Source organism: Bos grunniens, chromosome 23, assembly GCF_055505025.1.
Source record: "Bos grunniens cultivar Pamir isolate PY7600 chromosome 23, Bosgru_T2T1.0, whole genome shotgun sequence".
In the NCBI taxonomy this organism is placed as follows: domain Eukaryota; kingdom Metazoa; phylum Chordata; class Mammalia; order Artiodactyla; family Bovidae; genus Bos; species Bos grunniens.
Window position 1 is genome coordinate 18045817 of NC_141187.1, and position 19400 is coordinate 18065216.

A 19400-nucleotide genomic window follows, 5' to 3' on the forward strand; every position below is an offset into this window, starting at 1 on the left:
AATACCCTGATTTGAAAATATTCTGTGGTTGAAATAAAACACACCCATGAACCATTTTTTTTTGTTTTAATCATTGTGTTTGCCTTTTTTTAATTTGGCTGCACCAGTTCTCAGTTGCAGTAGGCAGGATATTCGATCTTTGCAGCAGGTGGTATCTAGTTCCCTGACCAGGGATCAAACCCAGGCCCCCTGCACAGGGAGCGTGGCATCTTAGCCACTGGACCACCAGGGAGGTCCCTGATCCAGTTTTCACTTTAACTTTATCCAACAATCAGCAGTTTTGTTTCCTGAACCTGCAGTAATGTAGTATGGGTGGACGTCTACCCTCCTCCTTCCCCTTGCCCCCCGCCCCCCAGCTCTGGTTTCAAAGGGTCATGAAGATGAAGCCATGGCAAGCTGGCAAAGGAGCTGTGGCACTAATACTGGTGGTGGCACTGACACAGGGGTTGGGTGAAATGGGAGACCCATAAACCTCTGTGAAGGGAAGCCGAGTATGCTCATTGTGGACCCCTTTCCCTGTGGACGTGGCAGGCAGCTGTGGTTCTCTGCTGAGTGGGCTGTCCACCCTTTGTGTGTCTAAACTAGGCATCTCAAACAGAAAAGTATTTAGATCCCGACAGCTGTGGTAAGACTGTGAGGCTCAGACAAACCCCAAGCAACCATTTGTGGCCCCTGAAACCCGTCTGGAAACTATTTATCTATTTGACCTGTTCTTCCTCTTGAGCTTACACATTCCATATGTTTAACTACCTGTTGTGTGGAGTAAATTAGGAAAAGAGGAGGGAAAAAACTCCTTAAAAAACTATTAGGAAAGGGGGATGAGGAGGGCTCTTAATTCCTGTATTTAGGGGTTTGATGAAAAAGCTGTGTTTTTAGTTATATTTGTGCATGTATGTATGTATATATACACACGATATCTCACAAATCTTGAACATACTTAATTTCAGTATTTTTCAAAGTCTTGGATTGCAATTCACAGTAAGATATGCAGTTGACATTGTTATCTAGTACACACACATTGAACCGTATGAAATCAGCAGTATTCTACCCTTGACCTATAAAATGGCAACTTTATATTGTTCAAACTAAAAATAATACAAAGAGAAGTTTTACACCATAATATTTACTCTTGTTTTTTGTGAGACCCATTAAATTAATAATAATTTACATGCTGGCTGCAGTATACTAAATTGCAGTATACTAAATATACCTATCACTACCACTTGATTCACCACCGACTGCTTTATTTAATCTTTAATTTAAAGTGGGAATCATCACTCTCTCCCATCCCCTTAAACATAAGGTGATTACCTCACCATTGGACCACCACTGCACTTTAATCTGTATCTCATCTAATCTTTATTAAGAACTTTGAGGGATGGGTACCAACAGTGAAGTCACGTGGAGTTTGGAGAGGTCAAACACTTGTTTCCAGGCGCAGGGCTAGGAAGAGGCAGCTTTCAGATTTTAATAATTTCTGTAATAGTGAAGTTCAAGCTACTTTCACTGCCTTGTAGCTAAGAACCAGACCCACACTGTAAACCTGGGTTTTGCAGCACTCCAGTCTAACTCCCCCCACCCTGCTTCTATGGGCTTTACTTGGTTTTTAAGAGAAGGGTGTGTGTGTGGCGCGCGTGTGTGCACTTGGCTTGCTTAAACTTTATGCTCTGCTACACTTTTTCCCAGGCCTCTGCACTGGCTGGGGGTGGGCTTTATCCCTGGGACCACCCCCTCCCCCAGTCCAGCCCGCAGCTGGAAGTCTTCACAGATCTTCATCTCTCCTCCCTGCCCCCATTGGCGACCGGGAGGCCGACTGTCTCCCCGGGTCTTTTCCAGATGTACGTCTGCCAAAGATCCCCGCCCCCCGCAACCAGTATAGAGAATGATGAATGAGGACAGGGGAGCCGTCCTGGTGGGAAAGTGTCGTCGCCTTGAAAAGAGAGGGAAAGGGAAAGGAAGTGGTTGGGGGGAGGGGAATTGGTGGAGCCGAGAGGCCGCGCGGCGCAACAAGTCTGGACAGCGGGGACCCAAGCCCCCTCTGCTCGGCCAGTAACGTTGACTCCCTCAGGAAGGCTTGGGGAAGTGCTCTAATCCCTGTATTCCCTGGAAATTTGGGCTGCATATAATTTACTGCAATCCGCACAATCCACTCAGGGACTATCCCAGTGTTGGCTTCCAGCCCTTGCAGCGCCGAGTTCCCAGTGCGGCTCCCTCTCCTCCGCAAGACTGCGCCCCAGTGCTCTTCCAGGCTTCCTCTCTGCAGGTTCCTCCCAATTCTCTCTACCATTCTCTGGTCAGGGGGCGGAGTCGTACCTCCTCTCCTGTTCCTTTAAGAGGCGTCGGCTCCTCCCCTTTTGGAGTCGCCGTCTTACGCGGGATGACAGCAGCGAGTTCGGTATGTCTATGCAAATAAGCGCCCCCTGTGGGCCAATGGGGAGCGGAGGTGCCGGAACCGCGGACCAATGGGGCGGGGGTGCAGGGGCTCACCATATAAGGAGCGGCCTCGCCATAAAAGGAAACATTGTATCTCTTTATATGGGGGGAAGGGTCGGGGGATCCCTCGCCGCCAGCGCGTGGTCCCGGCCCCCTCCACCCGCCGTCTCGGCCGCGGCCGGCAGCCCCTGCCCCCCGGGGGACGCTGACGGCCGCCGGGCGCGCCGCCCTAGCGTACGGACAGGGGGCGCTCCGCGCGGCCTGGGGCAACCCGGGCCACAGGGGCAGGAAAGTGAGGGCCCAGGTCGGCCCGGGCGTGCAGGGGCCCCGGGTTCGCAGCGGTAACGGCGGCAGCGATAGCGGCATTAGCAGCAGCGGGAGCACCGGGTTGAACCGGGAAGCCGATGGCGGCGGCGGCGGCGGCTCCGATTCCTCGCTGACTGCCCGTCCGCCCTCCTGCATTGAGCGCCATGTTACCGAGCCAAGCTGGGGCCGCGGCGGCGCTGGGCCGGGGCTCAGCCCTGGGGGGCAGCCTGAACCGGACGCCGACGGGGCGGCCGGGCGGTGGAGGCGGCGGGACTCGAGGGGCTAACGGGGGCCGGGTCCCCGGGAACGGCGCGGGGCTCGGGCCGGGCCGCCTTGAGCGGGAGGCTGCAGCAGCAGCGACAACCACCCCGGCGCCCACCGCAGGGGCCCTCTACAGCGGCAGCGAGGGTGACTCGGAGTCGGGCGAAGAGGAGGAGCTGGGCGCCGAGCGGCGCGGCCTGAAGCGGAGCCTGAGCGAGATGGAGCTCGGTGTGGTGGTCGGTGGGCCCGAGGCGGCGGCGGCGGCCACGGGGGGCTACGGGCCGGTGAGCGGCGCGGTGAGCGGGGCCAAGCCGGGTAAGAAGACTCGGGGCCGCGTGAAGATCAAGATGGAGTTCATCGACAACAAGCTGCGGCGCTACACGACCTTCAGCAAGAGGAAGACGGGCATCATGAAGAAGGTACCGGGCTGGGAGGCTGGCCGGCCAACGGGAGCCCGGGAGGGTGGGGACGCGTAAGGGGAGCCCGGGAGGAAGGCAGAGCCGAGGCGGAGGTGAGAGGCGGCGAGTCCGCAGGAGGTGTGTGGGAGGGGTTGACTGTTGCCCCGGGAGGGTGAAAGGGGAGGGGCCGCCAGGGAAATGTGGGGAGAGGGGAGATGCCGCGAATGTCCGGAAAAGAGAGGAAAGGCGCCGAGGTGGGAGTGACGGGCGCGAGAGAGGAACACGGCCCTTGCAGAGCGGAGGAGTGAAGAGTGGTGATGGGAGGCTGCGGGGCTCCCGGGGAGGTGGTGAATGAGGCCGAGGGGTCAGTAGGTCCAGTGCTCTCTGGTGTTCCGGGGAAGGCGCCGGAAAAGCAGGGAACAGATAAGAAGGTATGGGGGCGAGGAGGCTGGAGCTGTGTAACAACAATGAGCGAACATGTGTGGGAGGAAGGTGGGCATCGCTAGAGTGGTGTTGGATGGAAGGACGGGCAGGGCTGATGACCGAATGGGGCTCAAGAGCCCCAGTTAAGGGAGCAGGGCAGGAAAACGGATGCTACCCTGAGCATCAGAAACCAAGTCCTGCGATGGCCATGAGTCTTCATGCATCTACTGGAAGCCGGCACACTCCCTGCAGGACAGGCCTCAGAACCATTTGCCCTTGGGATAAGTGGGATTTCCAGCCCTAGGGAAAAATCGGTGCACGGAGTTTGGGGAGAAGGTTTGCAGAGGTACCTAGCAATGCCTCCTCTCCTAGCTGATTATCCAGTGAAAAGAATGAGGAAAGGAGTCATTTTGGGGCTATAGAAGATATGGAAAGGAATGGAAGCAGAGAAACCGGGAAACAAGAAGCTCGAACTCTGGAAACATTGGCCGGTGTTTATATCCAATCTCATATAGAAACCAAGGGTGCTTCCAGTGGTTTGTGGAACTTTATTGGGAGTGAGGATGCCACCTATGGGGCCATCCTTGAAGGCCCCTTCCTGGCTTTATGGCAGGGTCAATTCAGTCGCTCAGTTAATGTCCGACTCTTTGTGACCCCATGGACTGCAGCACACCAGGCTTCCCTGTCTATCACCAACTCCCGTAGCTTGCTTAAACTCATGTCCATCAAGTCTGTATTATGGCAGGGTAGTAGTTGCTAATCTAGCTGCCATCTCCCATCACTCCAGACACTGTTGTATCGAGACAAAGAAAGTGAAAAGAGGGAGCAGAGTTCTATAGAGCAGGACAAAATGGCAACAGGTTAGTGCCTGTGCAGTTTCTGGAAAGAAATATGGGACATTTAGAGTTTAGGTGGCTCCTTATCCCTGACATCTATGTGACATTCAGTGTAGTAGTGACTTCATCCTGGTCCCTGTGATGGTGAGGAGGTGTTGGGAGCCATCTCTTCATGAGGCTCTGGCACCAAGCTGTAGTGAGGAGCAGCTCCCTGGGCCACTCTGTGTCTGCTGAGGTTATATGCTCTGTCATCAGGAGCTGTGACTATTTGCTTGGGGTATCTGCTGGTCAGTGGGGCTGTTCCTCAAAGGAGGGGCATGGGGTTTTTCTTCTACTCTTCAGCTAACCTTCAGATATCCTTCAGATAGGACCCCCTTAGAGTCACTGGAGAGGAAGGTCATTATTGGAGTGGGAGCTTGAGATCACTGTGTACTTCCTCTTTCCTACTAGCCAAGGAAGGTAGCAATTAAACATTTTGCTGTTCTACCATCTCCTCCCCCCTACCCTCAGGCCTATGAGCTGTCCACGCTGACAGGGACACAGGTGCTGTTGCTGGTGGCCAGTGAGACAGGCCATGTGTATACCTTTGCCACCCGCAAACTGCAGCCCATGATCACCAGTGAGACTGGCAAGGCACTGATTCAGACCTGCCTCAACTCGCCAGACTCTCCACCCCGCTCAGACCCCACCACAGACCAGAGAATGAGTGCCACCGGCTTTGAAGAGACAGACCTCACCTACCAGGTGTCGGAGTCCGACAGCAGTGGGGAGACCAAGGTGTGTTTGGGTCTCCTGTCTGAGGGGAAGGAAGGGGAGGGACCTGACCAGCAGAGAGGGGAAGAAGGGGTCTTTCTCCCTTAGCCTGGACAGGTGGATAGGTGCCTACTGATGTGGAGTGGAGCCGGGTTAGTGCCCCGCATCTTAGGGTACAGGTGTCCATCCTTGCTATCCTGACAGGAGGCCGGCCCCCTAGATAAGCGGGCGGCCTCCGTGCCCATATAAGGCCGGCTCCGGCTCCACGCCGGCCTCCCGCCTGCAGCCCGCCTGCCTGGCAGGGCTCTTGCATTCCTCCCGCCAGCTGTCTCCCTGCTGGGGGCGGGGGCGTCGTTTAGCCCTGCCCTCCTGGCTGACTGGGTCGCCCGGGAATAGGAAGGGAGCACTTATGGGTTCCAGGGTCCTGGGAAGCCAGCACTGTCAGCAGGCCGGCTGATTGGCTACGCTGGAGACTACCTTACTAGCCAGCCGCCTGCCCCTTCAGGATGTCCGGGCCTGCGCACGTTAGGGAGTGTATTCACTCGGCTGTTAGGGATGCCGGCCCTGGTTACGCCTCCCCCTTCCTTTTCCCGGTAAGGAGAGGGGGCGGGGCTTCCTCCTCTTACTGCTCTCGGGAGCCCCACCTTCCGGGTGGCCCTTCACGAACTGGCCAATCGGAGGAAGCGGCACTGTTTGCCTTAGCAACGCCTCCGCCAATCAGGGGCTTCGAGCTCCACGGCTTCGCCAACGTCCGGCGCTGACCCACCTCCAGGATCTGAACCCCCCTCAGTTCTCTGGGCTCGGTTCTCAGCTCGTGGCTTTCTCCTTCTTCTAAGAACAAAGGTTCCCTGAGGGGAGAGTCCGTGTTCTAGACTCTCCAATATTTTAGTGGTAGGGTTAGTTTATTCCCAGGACATTTTGCTGAATGAATAAAGTCTTTGGTGCTTCATTGCCAGACCCCTCAAGATCGCTCTTTGACCCTAAGTTCCCTGAAAAACTGAGAAACCTATCTCAGAAGCAGGATCTGGGAGAGGCTCACCACTCCATCTTTACTCTGGGTGTAGGATACACTGAAGCCGGCGTTTACCGTCACCAACCTGCCGGGTACCACCTCCACCATCCAGACAGCACCCAGCACCTCTACCACCATGCAAGTCAGCAGCGGCCCCTCCTTTCCCATCACCAACTACCTGGCACCAGTGTCTGCTAGTGTCAGCCCCAGCGCTGTCAGCAGTGCCAACGGGACTGTGCTGAAGAGTACGGGCAGTGGCCCCGTTTCCTCCGGAGGCCTCATGCAGCTGCCTACCAGCTTCACCCTCATGCCCGGTGAGTCACAAGGGGCAAACTGAGCATTCTAAGAGTGGGTTTAGGGCTGGTGCAAGGAGAATGTCTTTTCTTACTCAGAAGGAGGATGGACAGGGGCCAGAGCCTGAGAGAAGCCTCTTATGTCCCATTGGTAGATATGCCCCTCCCCACTGGGACTTGAACTGTCCTTGTCAGTAAATTTCCACCGTACACTCGGGCCTTGCCTAGCAAGCCCAGCCCTGTGCCCCCACTGCCACAGGGATAGGAGACATTCTACCACTTCCCTACCTTGATTGGAAGGCACATTGTGTCCTTGATGGATGGGTGCCTGCTCCTGTGTCAACCAAAGAGGGTAGAGGCAGGTTCTGGGGCAGGGGAAAGAGGGAAGGGCAAGAACAGAATATGGAACCCCCTGGAGATAAGATTCTGGACCTCAGGGGCCTCTTTGGCTCTCAGGAAGGATAGTGATGGGAGTTGGGGATAGAATGGCAGCCCCTGGGCCTGGGGGTGTTTGAGGGAGCTTGGTGAAAGTGGTGGTGGGTAGGACAGAGCACGAGTAAGTCTCTGTGTCTTCTAGGTGGGGCAGTGGCCCAGCAGGTCCCAGTGCAGGCCATTCAGGTGCACCAGGCCCCACAGCAAGCGTCTCCCTCTCGCGACAGCAGCACAGACCTCACGCAGACCTCCTCCAGCGGGACAGGTATAGCTTGAAACTCTGTCACCTCTCTGCCCTCCCTCATTCATGAGACCTAGCAGCAGGTGCCCAGGATTATCCATCCTGTAACTAAGGTCAGCAAATTTCTTAATGTGGAGACTGAGGCTTTTGGGTTAACCCTTTCCCTAATCCTTATGAGAAAGTCAGGTGAGGATGGCTAGTTTTGAATCCCGCCCTTCAGTGGGGCTGTGGATTTCAGGAAGAAATTGGGGACCATTGAGGCCACTCTCCTTCACACTCAGGTGAAAAGCCTGAGGCCCTGAAGGAAGTTCCTTTCCCACAGACACACATTTGCTCAATTGCCAGGAAGGATTGGCAGAGCAGTTGTCTCCTTGTGGGAGGGTATCCTAGCTTTTGAGTAATCATAAGTCCCCTCCATGTCTCTAGTCATTTTAGAAATGATGAGACATTTTCAAAATAAAATTACTTTGAAGTTCTTGTTAATCACAACCCTGTTACACAAAGTGTGGTCTGTGGAAGGAGGACCAGCATCACGTGGGAGCTTGATAGAAATGCAGACTCTCAAGCCTCACCCCAAACCTATTGAATCAGAATCTGCACTTTTAACAAGATCCCCCAGTGACTGTACACACATTAACGTTGGAGAAGTGCTTGTTTAAAAGCTGGTTCTGTTAGCCGCATGTTGAGGAAGAGGGAGGAGAAGAACAAATGAGAAATGGGATGTAGGCTCTCTGTCAGAGAAGAGTATCTGAGTCTCCTTGGCTTGGGTCAGTCATTGTAATCTTTGTTTTTCCCAGGGCCTTGGGGTCTTGGAACAAAGCAGATAGATAATCGAATAGCACGGTGTGATAGGATACACTGAAAGGTTGGTGCGGTTGTGTTCAAGAAAAAAATAAGGCTTTTCTCAGTCGATGACAGGGAACAGAGGAAGGAGCTTTGTCTAGGTTTCGACCTGGGCAATGGCAGGAGGGCTCTGGAGGCCTGGAGTTCCTGGGGGTGGGATGGGGGCTCTCAGTCAGCACCAGTCCTGACCTCCCTGACGTGTGTCTGTGTTTGCCAGTGACGTTGCCTGCCACCATCATGACGTCATCTGTGCCCACAACTGTGGGCGGCCACATGATGTACCCCAGCCCCCATGCGGTGATGTATGCGCCCACCTCGGGCCTGGCTGATGGCAGCCTCACTGTGCTCAATGCCTTCTCCCAGGCGCCATCCACCATGCAGGTGTCCCACAGCCAGGTCCAGGAGCAAGGTGAGTCAGGGGCAGGGCTGCAGAAAGGAGGACCGTTTCCTCCCTCACACACACATTCACATGCCTCCCCTCAACTCACATGCACACACTCAAACATACCCAAACCAGATGCTCACACGTATACCTATATGTACACACACATAGATGCTGCCACACATACTCACATGCACACTTGACACATTTGGACACTCACCCTTGGGCACTTACATCTGAGATTCACCCAACTTGTGCACTTATCATCACACCTCCAGAATCTGGAAGTTTCTCTTGAGCAAGTGATTTGAGTCTCTCCTGTGGTTATCTCATGCAGGTGGCGTCCCCCAGGTGTTCCTCACAGCACCATCTGGGACAGTGCAGATCCCAGTTTCTGCAGTTCAGCTTCACCAGGTAGGTGGGGGCACCTTCCATTCCAGGCAGCCAGCCAGCCTCTTCTTTATCTTGACTTGGGGGATTTCATTACTGGGTGGTCCAAGCCAAGATCCTTAGCCGGGAGGCCTGTCCATTTTCCTGGTCAGGCCTGGGTGGTGGGCAGGTGGGCAGGCAGGCAGGGGGCAGCCTGAGCTGGCCGGTCAGTTCCAGCCCCCCACCTCCTCCTTACATACCCCCTTCCCTCCAGATGGCTGTGATAGGGCAGCAGGCCGGGAGCAGCAGCAACCTCACCGAATTACAGGTGGTGAACCTGGATGCCGCCCACAGCACCAAGAGTGACTGATCCGCCCTGCCGCCCTGGACAGATGGCCCAAGGGACGGCACCACTTATTTATTGTTGCCTTTTCACGTTTTCTTTACACACATGTTGACGGGCCGCAGGAGGGAGGCGGGGAGGAGCGTGGGCAGCCACAGGACTGAGCCCTCTCACTCCAGCCAAAGAAATGGGCCAGCCTGCCCTCCACCCCGGCCTCCCGCCCCCTTCCCCCCTCTAGCTCCGCCTCCCATTTTGTTGCCGGTGGGGCTGCCCTCCCTCCTCAGGCTCCCCTTGCCAGCTTGGCTCCATGTTTGCCATGAGTATTAGCTTACCCGATGGGACCGTGCCCCCACCACCATCACACACAGGTCTCTGTGGGACTAGGCACTGTGTCCCCCTGAGGAAGCAGCGGGGTGGAGGGCCTCTCCCCAGTCTCCTTGCTGACCCCATGTCAGCACTGTGTCTGCCACAGGCTGGGTCAAAAGAGCCCACCCCCTGACCCTCAGGGAGCCAGCTGGGGAGATGGGGCTTCTTCCCTCAAGCCGTGCCCGTGGCCCCTACAGCTCCTGAGCAGCGGGGCCTGTGCTCCAGCACAGCAGATTCCCAGGGCGTCCTGCCCTGCCCTGCCCTGCCCTGCCGCTCCCTTTGGAACTCCAGGGGCTGCTGGCTTGGAGGGAACCACCTGTGTTCCCCTGTCTTCCCCCCTCTCCTCCCAGCTGCTTTACTTAAAGTTGATTTTGAACTTTTTATTTGAGGAGACGAAGTGAAAACAAATCTATAAATATATATTTTTAAAATATTTAACTTTTTTTTATGGCGTTTTTCTCGTCCCCCTCCCTGCCCAAGCTCCCCTTCCCTGGGGAGCCCTGAGGCTCCCCGGAACTGGCCGGGCCTCTGGGGACAGAGCCACCCCATGAGCTTGGGGCTCGCCAGTGTGGGGGGGGAGATTGCCCGGTCCTGGGTTGTTTCCAGGAGAAAACCGGGGGAGGGGCCCTCAGGCCATGCCCCAACGGGGTGGGGAGGGTGACCCACAGCTCTGGGCCTCTTTTTGCCCTTCAGAGCTGTTGCTAGGGAGAGGGAAGAGGGAGACCAAATGTGGGTGGGGGGTGGGAGGGTGTCAGAGGCAACTGACTTCATTTGTGCCACACGCATGGGCATTGCAGCCTTGCGCGCCCCCAGGCCTGCAGCTGCCTGGGGCCCAAGTTGCAGTGAGCAGGGTGGGGTCTGGGAGGGGGCGAGAGGCAGGATTGGGGGGCAGAAGAAATGGGAGCAGCTCTTGGGCTGAGTGTGGGATTAGGGGAGCCAGAAATGGCAGCTCTCCCAGGGAGTGAGCAGCTACTGTAACTTTTTAAAATTAAGACAAAAAGCCTTGAAGAAAATGACTTTATTTTTCTAAGTGTAACCTCAGTATTTATGTAATTTGTACAGGGGCCGTGCCCCACCCCCTCTGCCCCCTTTGGGGTAGATCTTGAGGGTGGGCCAACATAGGGGGAGGGTCTTTTACCCTGTGTCAGAGCCTACCTTCACCACCTGTATCAGAGAGGGAGCTTTTTCAAAACAGGGCAGTGGGGGGTGGGTGGAGTTTTATTAACCCCTTAGGTCTGCCTTGAGTAGGAACAAGCCTGCTTCTGTGATGAGGTGAAGGGGTGGGGGAAGTTTATACACACAGTCTAATTATCATGGGGATGATTTGCCAACATGTTTGAAAACCTCCGGACCTCTAACCCCCTTTGCTGTCTTGCCCCAGTTTGGGGTGCCAAGATGGAAGCCATCTTTCTGGCTTTCTCCAGAAGATAGCAGGGGACTTATGGGTGGCTTATAGATTGGGGCATGGCAAATCAGGGGTCAGAGAGTGGGGGAGCTTGGGACTCAGGTCTGCAACTGCCCAGCCCCTTTTCTCTACTCTTTGTTTTCACTCCACCATCACTCACTCACTCCCCTCTCCCTCACGCTGGGGAGGAGACCTTGATGAATTCCTCCTCTCCTTCCCACAAAAGACAGACCCAGTGAGTGAATCAGGCAAAGTGCTTATAATGTGTGTTGTGTGAGCGTGGCCTTGGGAGAACATGCGTGCGTCAAGGATGAGGTGGCATTTTTACGTGCAGCGACCCTTGGTGTTTCCCTTCCTTGGTGGCTCTGGGGTGTGTATGTGTGTGTGTGTGTGTGCGCGCGCGCGCGTGCCCGAGTGAATGTGTGTGTGCGAATGTGGGGTGTGTATGTTAGTGGTTTCTACTTCCCCTGGGATGCTGACCCAGGAATAGTGGACATGGTCACAGTCCTATGTACAGAGCTTTCTTTTGTATTAAGAAAAAAATACTCTTTCAATAAATGTATCATTTTTGTGCACAGACTGTGGGGTCTTTGCTTTTGTTTTCCCATATTGGAGCGGGGGAGGTATGAACACAGACGTGCTGAGAAACAAGCGTCTTGTTTAATGAAACGCATGGGTGCTTTGGGCTGTTGAACTCTACTGATTTGAGTTAAGGAACACATCGGGGGTGATGGTTAGGGCCTTTATCTTCAGCCCCAGCTGTGCTAGGTGCTTAGGTCAACACAGAGAGAAGCAATTTTAATTAATAGGAAAAAGAACGCAACCAATCCAAAGCCTCGGGTATGGGAAACTCATGGCCACGTGACCTAGAGCAAACTAAGAGGACAGCCCTAGGATATGAGTGTGCGTTTCGGTGGGAGACGAAGGCAGATCCAGTAAAGGGCAAGGAGGGCTTCAAAGCCGATACTGGAACAGAAAGGGCAGCCTACGGCTGCGGAGAAACGGGCCACGCTACCACGACCCCTAGGCTCCGCGGGCAGCGCGCCCCCAGACGCGGGAACTACGCATGCTCCGCCGGCGCACCGTGCCGCCGCCGCGCTCAGCTATGGGCCGCGATGGGACCCGTAGCCGCCCGGCCGTGCGCGCACTGGCGGCGTGACCCGGAAGGGAGCCGCGGAGGAGGCGGGGCCGGCACTGCGGGACCGGCGCCGGGCCCCAGCGAGGGCCGAGCCGGGAGGTGGGAGGTGAGAGGAGAGTTCTGCGCCCTCCCCGCCCCTGCCCCGTCCCTTCCCCGGTTCCTTGCCCACTCTCCGTGGCGCTGACGACAGGAGCCAGGTCTTGCCGAGATTCGCTCGGTCCGGTCAGCCTCCTCCGACCGCGCCCCCCCACCTCCTCCGCCCCCCAAGCCCGTTCTCCGGCGGGTGCTGGCCTCCCCCACCGCCCCTGCTGGCTTGCAAGCTCGGGTCTGACCTGCCACCTACGCCTACCTGCTGTCTCATCCCCGCAACCAAGACTTCGCCTCCCCATCTCAGTTTATTTCTCCTGTTCTCCAGCCCTTCCTCTCTCCCTATTTAGGCCTTTGCGATTGTGTTATTCATCCCGCTCATCAGTTGTCCATCGCACATCACTTGGTTACGTCCTGTCTTGCTCGCATCTCCGTCTCCCCCCGCCCCCGCCCCCGCATGCTATCTGGACCCCTACCCACTTCGAGAGCACATCCCGTCTTCCCCTCCTCTTCACGCCTTTCTTCTACTCTCATCCTCTATCCCTGTACCCCAACATGTACCCCAACATGACCCCTGCTCTGATCACCATTTCTTCATTTGGGTTTGCTGTCCTTTCTTATCCTCACCATTCCCTGTTGCCCCCACACTGGTTCGTATCTTTCCCTGATCACTAACATAGCCGTCAATCCGCACCTACTTATAATTTTATTCTGACACATGAGCGTTCTACTTACCTGGGGACTGCTCCTACCTTCTCCCTCGCTAAGAATAGTAGTATTAGATTCTGTTTACTGAGCATTCTGACTGTATGCTAGAGGCTGTTCTGAACGCTTTATATATGTGACCTTAGTAAGTTTTTATGACAATTTTGTAAGCTGGGTTTAAATATTATTATCTTGCAGAGGAGAAAACTGAGGCTTAGAGATTGACTTGTCCAAAAGTACACATATAAGAAGTGAAGGAGCCAGAATTCAGAGTCCCATGTATCTGAATCTGTACTGTATAGCCTCTCTTAATACCTCTGCTGTCTCCTGACCTCATTCCCTACTCTTCAACTCCATGATTATTACCTCCATCTAGATCTACTTAACTTAGACCCTTACCATACATACAGCATAAGGGCAGGGTGGGACTTGGTTTTTTTCCTCCCATAATTTCATTTGGATCCCTAGTCCCCTCTCCCTTTCCCAGTGTTCTCATACCTTTTTCTCATCCAGTCATCTGCCTCCTTTAGTCTCTCTTCTTAATATCTGCCATGATCCCCCCTTTATACCCACAGTCCCGCTTTAACCTGTCATTTATGCTCCCTGTCCTGCCCCTTCCCCATCCTGACTTTCCTGACTTGTTCTGGCCCCACTGTCTCACAGGCTGCTGGCCTACCTGCTCAACCATGTCATCCTTCTAAGTCTTGATCTGTACCCCTCAGCCACCCTCCTGTTCTGCCCAAATTGTCCTGATTAACCATCAGCTCTTTTTCTTATCTTGCTTTCTATTCTTCTCTTCCTCTCTTGTAATTTTTTCCATTTCGGAAACCTTTTCATTGCCTTCTATCGCTGTTTTTCACTCTGTTCTCCTTGTTACAAATCCCAAAGTGTGTTTAGGTTATTTATTCCATCCTTTCCTTGGCCTTTTCTCTTTGGCCTCCAAATTCCATGCAGCCTACCAATCACCCCCCACCCTGTCTGCGCCTCAAGGTTCCACCCCCTTCACGTAGGTTTTTCTCTTTCCCACAGTGCCTCTGTCTCTCTCCCGTGTGTCCCAGGAAGTCAGGATGGTGGGAGAACGGCGCACTGGGGACCTCACGGTGCCCTTGGGGCCCCAGCTGCAGGCATATCCCGAAGAGGTCCTTCGACAGCGGCCTGGACAGGATGGGCATCCTGAATACCTGATCCGATGGAGTGTCCTGAAGTGTGGGGAAGTGGGTAGAGCGGGCGTGGAGGAGGGCAAGGCCGAGCACATCCTTATGTGGCTGTCGGCCCCCGAGGTCTACGCCAGCTGTCCCACGCTGTTAGGGGAGCGGGCGTTATCCAAGGGACCTCAGCACGAGACAGCTGGGGGTCCAGCAAGCTTCCCCCGAGACCCAGGCAGTCTGGATGACGTGGCCATGGGAGAGATGGAGGCGGACGTGCGGGCACTGGTGCGCAGGGCTGCCCGGCAGCTGGCAGAAGGTGGGACCTCGAGCCTCACGGCCGCTGTGCTCCACACCATCCACGTGCTCAGCGCCTATGCCAGCATCGGGCCCCTCACCGGCGTCTTCAGGGAGACGGGCGCCCTGGACCTACTCATGCACATGCTGTGCAATCCTGAGCCTCAGATCCGTCGGAGTGCTGGCAAGATGCTGCAGGCCCTGGCAGCCCACGACGCTGGTGAGAGACAGCCATGGGAAGAAGGGAGCCCCTGGAGAGGATGGGGCCACAGGAGTAAGAACAGGAAGAGGAGGGGTTTCCCAGCTCTGTAAGAGCACCTAGTATTTGGTAGACATCAATTTCATTGCAAAGGGAAAAGGTAGATTAATAAGCCATCACAGGTGCAGAAACAGGATAGAATGATAGCACCTGGTTTAGCTGTCTGTTCTCAGGGCAGAGGCAGAGAAGAAATGGGAATAAGTTTATGTGTTCTGGTTGGAGATTTGTTAGTTGGTTGTAAAATCACTTTCATGGGTTATAACCAACATTTTTTTAAAATGTTAAACATCAGCTCAGAGCACTTAGTAGTGTCAGTTTTGTAGTATGAAGTGTATGTTTCAGTTTCACATCGTGTACCTTCATGTCAGGTGACTGTGTGAAATGTGTCTCTTCCTGGGAGTCTCAGTCACAAGTTTGAAAGCCTCTGGGGTCTAGGATAGACAGTTTGGGGACAGGCGATGTGGAGAGGCGTAGTGGGGATTGAGGAGAAGATCTGGATCCGGTGTGCATTACAGGGAGTCGGGCTCACGTCCTTCTGTCACTGAGCCAACAAGACGGCATCGAGCAGCACATGGATTTTGACAGCCGCTATACTTTGCTGGAACTGTTTGCAGAGACCACGTCTTCCGAGGAGCATTGCATGGCCTTTGAGGGCATTCACCTGCCTCAGGTACCCTTGCAGCTGTGGGGGAAAGGCTATGTACAAGGACCAGGGCATGATTTCTGAAAATGTGGTTCAGGGCTGCACCAGTGCCAGGGCCGCCTGGGGAACCTACTAAAATCAAGGTTCATATTATCCTCCCCACTCAGAGTCTCTGAGATGAGAACCCAAGACTCTGTGTTTTAAGGCATTCCTTGGGTGTTTCTTATGTCAGTCACAGTTTGGGAACTGCAGGTGTGGGGATGAAGGCTTTATCTTTTTCTGAAGAGGCTGATGTCCAGGGAAAGGAGAGGGGTGGGAGCTGGGAGAAGAGGAAGTTACACCATGGACTGTGTCCTCCAGATCCCAGGAAAACTGCTCTTCTCCCTGGTGAAACGCTACCTGTGTGTCACTTCTCTGCTGGATCAGCTGAATAACAGTCCAGAGCAGGGGGCCGGAGACCGAGGCTCCCCAACCTCGAGGGAGGATTTGGGCCGGGAGAAGAGCCGGGGGCAGCGGGAGCTGGAGTTCAGTATGGCTGTGGGCAACCTTATCTCGGAGCTGGTGCGGAGCATGGGCTGGGCCCGGAACCTCAGCCAACAGGGCACGTTGCCACCCCGGCCGACCCGGTCCATCTTTCAGCCCAGCATTTCAGGCCCCAGCCTTTTACTCCCCACCATCGTTGCGCCCCCCAGGAGGCAAGGGCGGGCCTTCCGCCAGCGCGCTGAATTCTCCAGCCTTAGTGGCTACGGTGAGTACGTGCAGCAAACGCTGCAGCCGGGCATGCGAGTGCGGATGCTGGATGACTACGAGGAGATCAGCGCGGGCGACGAGGGCGAGTTCCGGCAGAGCAACAATGGCGTGCCCCCTGTGCAGGTGAGCGGGGCCACCGCTGGGGGTCTGTCTGCGTGGGGCGTCGCTGGGGCTTCACGCTTCATGCTGGGGGCTCTGGCAGGCCACCCAGGGAGAAAACCTCCAGAGAACTGGGATGCTTTCAGCAGAATCAGTGATGGAGAGGGGGCTGTTAGAGGGCTGGGAAAATCTGTTAGGAATGGGTGGGTTGTGAGGTCCAGGAGAAACTCCCTTGACCAGGAGGCAAAACTGAGATATCCAGATATCCCCACCCGCAGCAGTGGAGTGGGCTTGGAGGGAGCATGGGAGCAGAGGCCTTCCGGGTTAGGAGGAGAGGAGAAGTGCGGCATGCCTTGGTTGGGGAAGGGAGCCTTGTGTGCTAGAGGTTTCCCAGGCCTAGCCCTGTGTGCCCCCCGAGGGCTCCACGCCCCAAGTCTGGATCCGGCCGTCCTCTCCAGCTTGCCCAGCGTGGGGTTCTCAGGGCTGAGCCCTCTCTCATCTTCTGCCTCCCTTCCTCCGCACCAGGTCTTCTGGCAGTCGACGAGCCGCACGTACTGGGTGCACTGGCACATGCTGGAGATCCTGGGTCCTGAGGAGACTGCTGAGGACACGGCTTCAGCGGCTGCGGAGGAGGGGGCGGGGGCTGCTGTGCCGGGCACAGGTGAGCCAGGGAGGGGATGAGGACACGGGGTCTGAACAGAGGAGGAGTAGGCGGCATGCAGCCCTCTCAGGACCAGGAGCTGCCCCAAACGTTCAGAAACCCATTCAGTCCCCCAGTGGAGGCTGAGGCCCCCTGTGCCTGTCTCCCCAGCACTCCCCTCCTGGGACTGGAAGCCCGTGGACGGGCTCTACTCTTTGCCATACCTCCAGCCCGAGCCTCAGAAGAATGAGAAACTGGGCTACCTGACCCAGGCTGAGTGGTGGGAGCTGCTCTTCTTCATCAGGAAGTTGGACATATGTGAGCAGCAGTCAATTTACCAGAGTCTTCGAGAGAACCTGGATGAGGTATTACAGACGAGAGATGCCTGGGGGGTTTGTGGTGGGGTTAGAGTTGGGATTCTCTAAGGTAGTTCCTGGAGTAACAGGCAAATTTGGCCTTGGAGTATGGAATGAAGCAGGGCAAAGACTAATAGAGTTTTGCCAAGAAAATGCACTGGTCATAGCAAACACCCTCTTCCAACAACACAAGAGAAGACTCTACACATGGACATCACCACGTGGTCAACACCGAAATCAGATTGATTATATTCTTTGCAGCCAAAAATGGAGACGCTCTATACAGTCAACAAAAACAAGACCAGGAGCTGACTGTGGCTCAGATCATGAACTCCTTATTGCCAAATTCAGACTTAAATTGAAGAAAGTAGGGAAAACCATTAGACCATTCAGGTATGACCTAAATCAAATTCCTTATGATTATACAGTGGAAGTGAGAAATAGATTTAAGGGATTAGATCTGATAGATGGAGTGCCTGATGAACTATGGAATGAGGTTCGTGACATTGTACAGGAGACAGGGATCAAGACCATCCCATGGAAAAGAAATGCAAAAAAGCAAAATGGCTGTCTGGGGAGGCCTTACAAATAGCTATGAAAAGAAGAGAAGCGAAAAGCAAAGGAGAAAATGAAAGATATAAGCATCTGAATACAGAGTTCCAAAGAATAGCAAGAAGAGATAAGAAAGCCTTCCTCAGCGATCAATGCAAAGAAATAGAGGAAAACAACAGAATGGGAAAGACTAGAGATCTCTTCAAGAAAATTAGAGATACCAAGGGGACATTTCATGCAAAGATGGGCTCGATAAAGGACAGAAATGGTATGGACCTAACAGAAGCAGAAGATATCAAGAAAAGGTGGCAAGAATACACAGAAGAACTGTACAAAAAAGATCTTCACGACCCAGATAATCACGATGGTGTGATCACTGACCTAGAGCCAGACATCCTGGAATGTGAAGTCAAGTGGGCCTTAGGAAACATCACTACGAACAAAGCTAGTGGAGGTGATGGAATTCCAGCTGAGCTATTTCAAATCCTGAAAGATGATGCTGTGAAAGTGCTACACTCAATATGCCAGCAGATTTGGAAAACTCAGCAGTGGCCACAGGACTGGAAAGGGTCAGTTTTCATTCCAATCCCAAAGAAAGGCAATGCCAAAGAATGCTCAAACTACTGCACAATTGCACTCATCTCACACGCTAGTAAAGTAATGCTCAAAATTCTCCAAGCCAGGCTTCAGCAATACGTGAACCGTAAACTTCCAGATGTTCAAGCTGGTTTTAGAAAAGGCAGAGGAACCAGAGACCAAATTGCCAACATCCGCTGGATCATCAAAAAAGCAAGAGAGTTCCAGAAAAACATCTATTTCTGCTTTATTGACTATGCCAAAGCCTTAGACTATGTGTATCACAATCAACTGTGGAAAATTCTGAAAGAGATGGGACTACCAGACCACCTGACCTGCCTCTTGAGAAACCTATATGCAGGTCAGGAAGCAACAGTTACAACTGGACATGGAACAACAGACTGGTTCCAAATAGGAAAAGGAGTATGTCAAGGCTGTATATTGTCACCCTCCTTATTTAACTTATATGCAGAGTACATCATGAGAAATGCTGGGCTGGAAGAAGCACAAGCTGGAATCAAGGTTGCCAGGAGAAATATCAATAACCTCAGATATGCAGATGACATCACCCTTATGGCAGAAAGTGAAGAGGAACTAAAAAGCCTCTTGATGAAGGTGAAAAAGGAGAGTGAGAAAGTTGGCTTAAAGCTCAACATTCAGAAAACGAAGATCATGGCATCTGGTCCCATCACTTCATGGGAAATAGATGGGGAAACAGTGGAAACAGTGTCAGACTTTATTTTTTTGGGCTCCAAAATCACTGCAGATGGTGTCTGCAGCCATGAAATTAAAAGACGCTTACTCCTTGAAAGAAAAGTTATGACCAACCTAGATACAATATTGAAAAGCAGAGACATTACTTTGGCAACAAAGGTCCGTCTAGTCAAGGCTATGGTTTTTCCCGTGGTCATGTATGGATGTGAGAGTTGGACTGTGAAGAAGGCTGAGCGCCGAAGAATTGATGCTTTTGAACTGTGGTGTTGGAGAAGACTCTTGAGAGTCCCTTGGACTGCAAGGAGATCCAACCAGTCCATTCTGAAGGAGATCAGCCCTGGGA

General features: G+C 54.0%; 2 protein-coding genes across 10 annotated transcripts in view; both read left to right on the plus strand.

Moving 5' to 3' along the window:
• The first annotated feature begins 931 nt into the window (after positions 1-931).
• Positions 932-11675, plus strand: SRF (serum response factor). Of its 2 annotated transcripts, XM_086371729.1 has the most exons (8): positions 932-2617; positions 2966-3419; positions 5168-5434; positions 6475-6736; positions 7293-7412; positions 8449-8640; positions 8951-9027; positions 9257-10129. In XM_086371729.1, exons 1-8 carry the CDS (start codon positions 2463-2465, stop codon positions 9350-9352), a joined length of 1623 nt encoding a protein of 540 aa, XP_086227855.1. In that variant the 5' UTR covers positions 932-2462; the 3' UTR covers positions 9353-10129. The 2 variants fall into 2 exon arrangements, with proteins under 2 accessions (XP_086227855.1, XP_086227853.1); XM_086371727.1 differs by having other exon boundaries at positions 2517-3419; positions 9257-11675.
• A 526-nt stretch (positions 11676-12201) lies between these two features.
• The window catches only part of CUL9 (cullin 9), a 37659-nt gene continuing 30460 nt past the window's right edge, over positions 12202-19400 (plus strand). For all 8 annotated transcript variants that reach the window (XR_015153206.1, XR_015153207.1, XR_015153209.1 and 5 more), the window contains exons 1-6: positions 12202-12340; positions 14056-14688; positions 15243-15397; positions 15731-16243; positions 16745-16880; positions 17031-17224. Coding sequence is in view for 3 of the 8 variants with exons in the window: in XM_086371707.1 (XP_086227833.1) it covers positions 14094-14688; positions 15243-15397; positions 15731-16243; positions 16745-16880; positions 17031-17224 (1593 nt within the window). In the remaining 5 variants the exon portion in view is untranslated. The remainder of the gene's footprint in view (positions 12341-14055; positions 14689-15242; positions 15398-15730; positions 16244-16744; positions 16881-17030; positions 17225-19400) is intronic.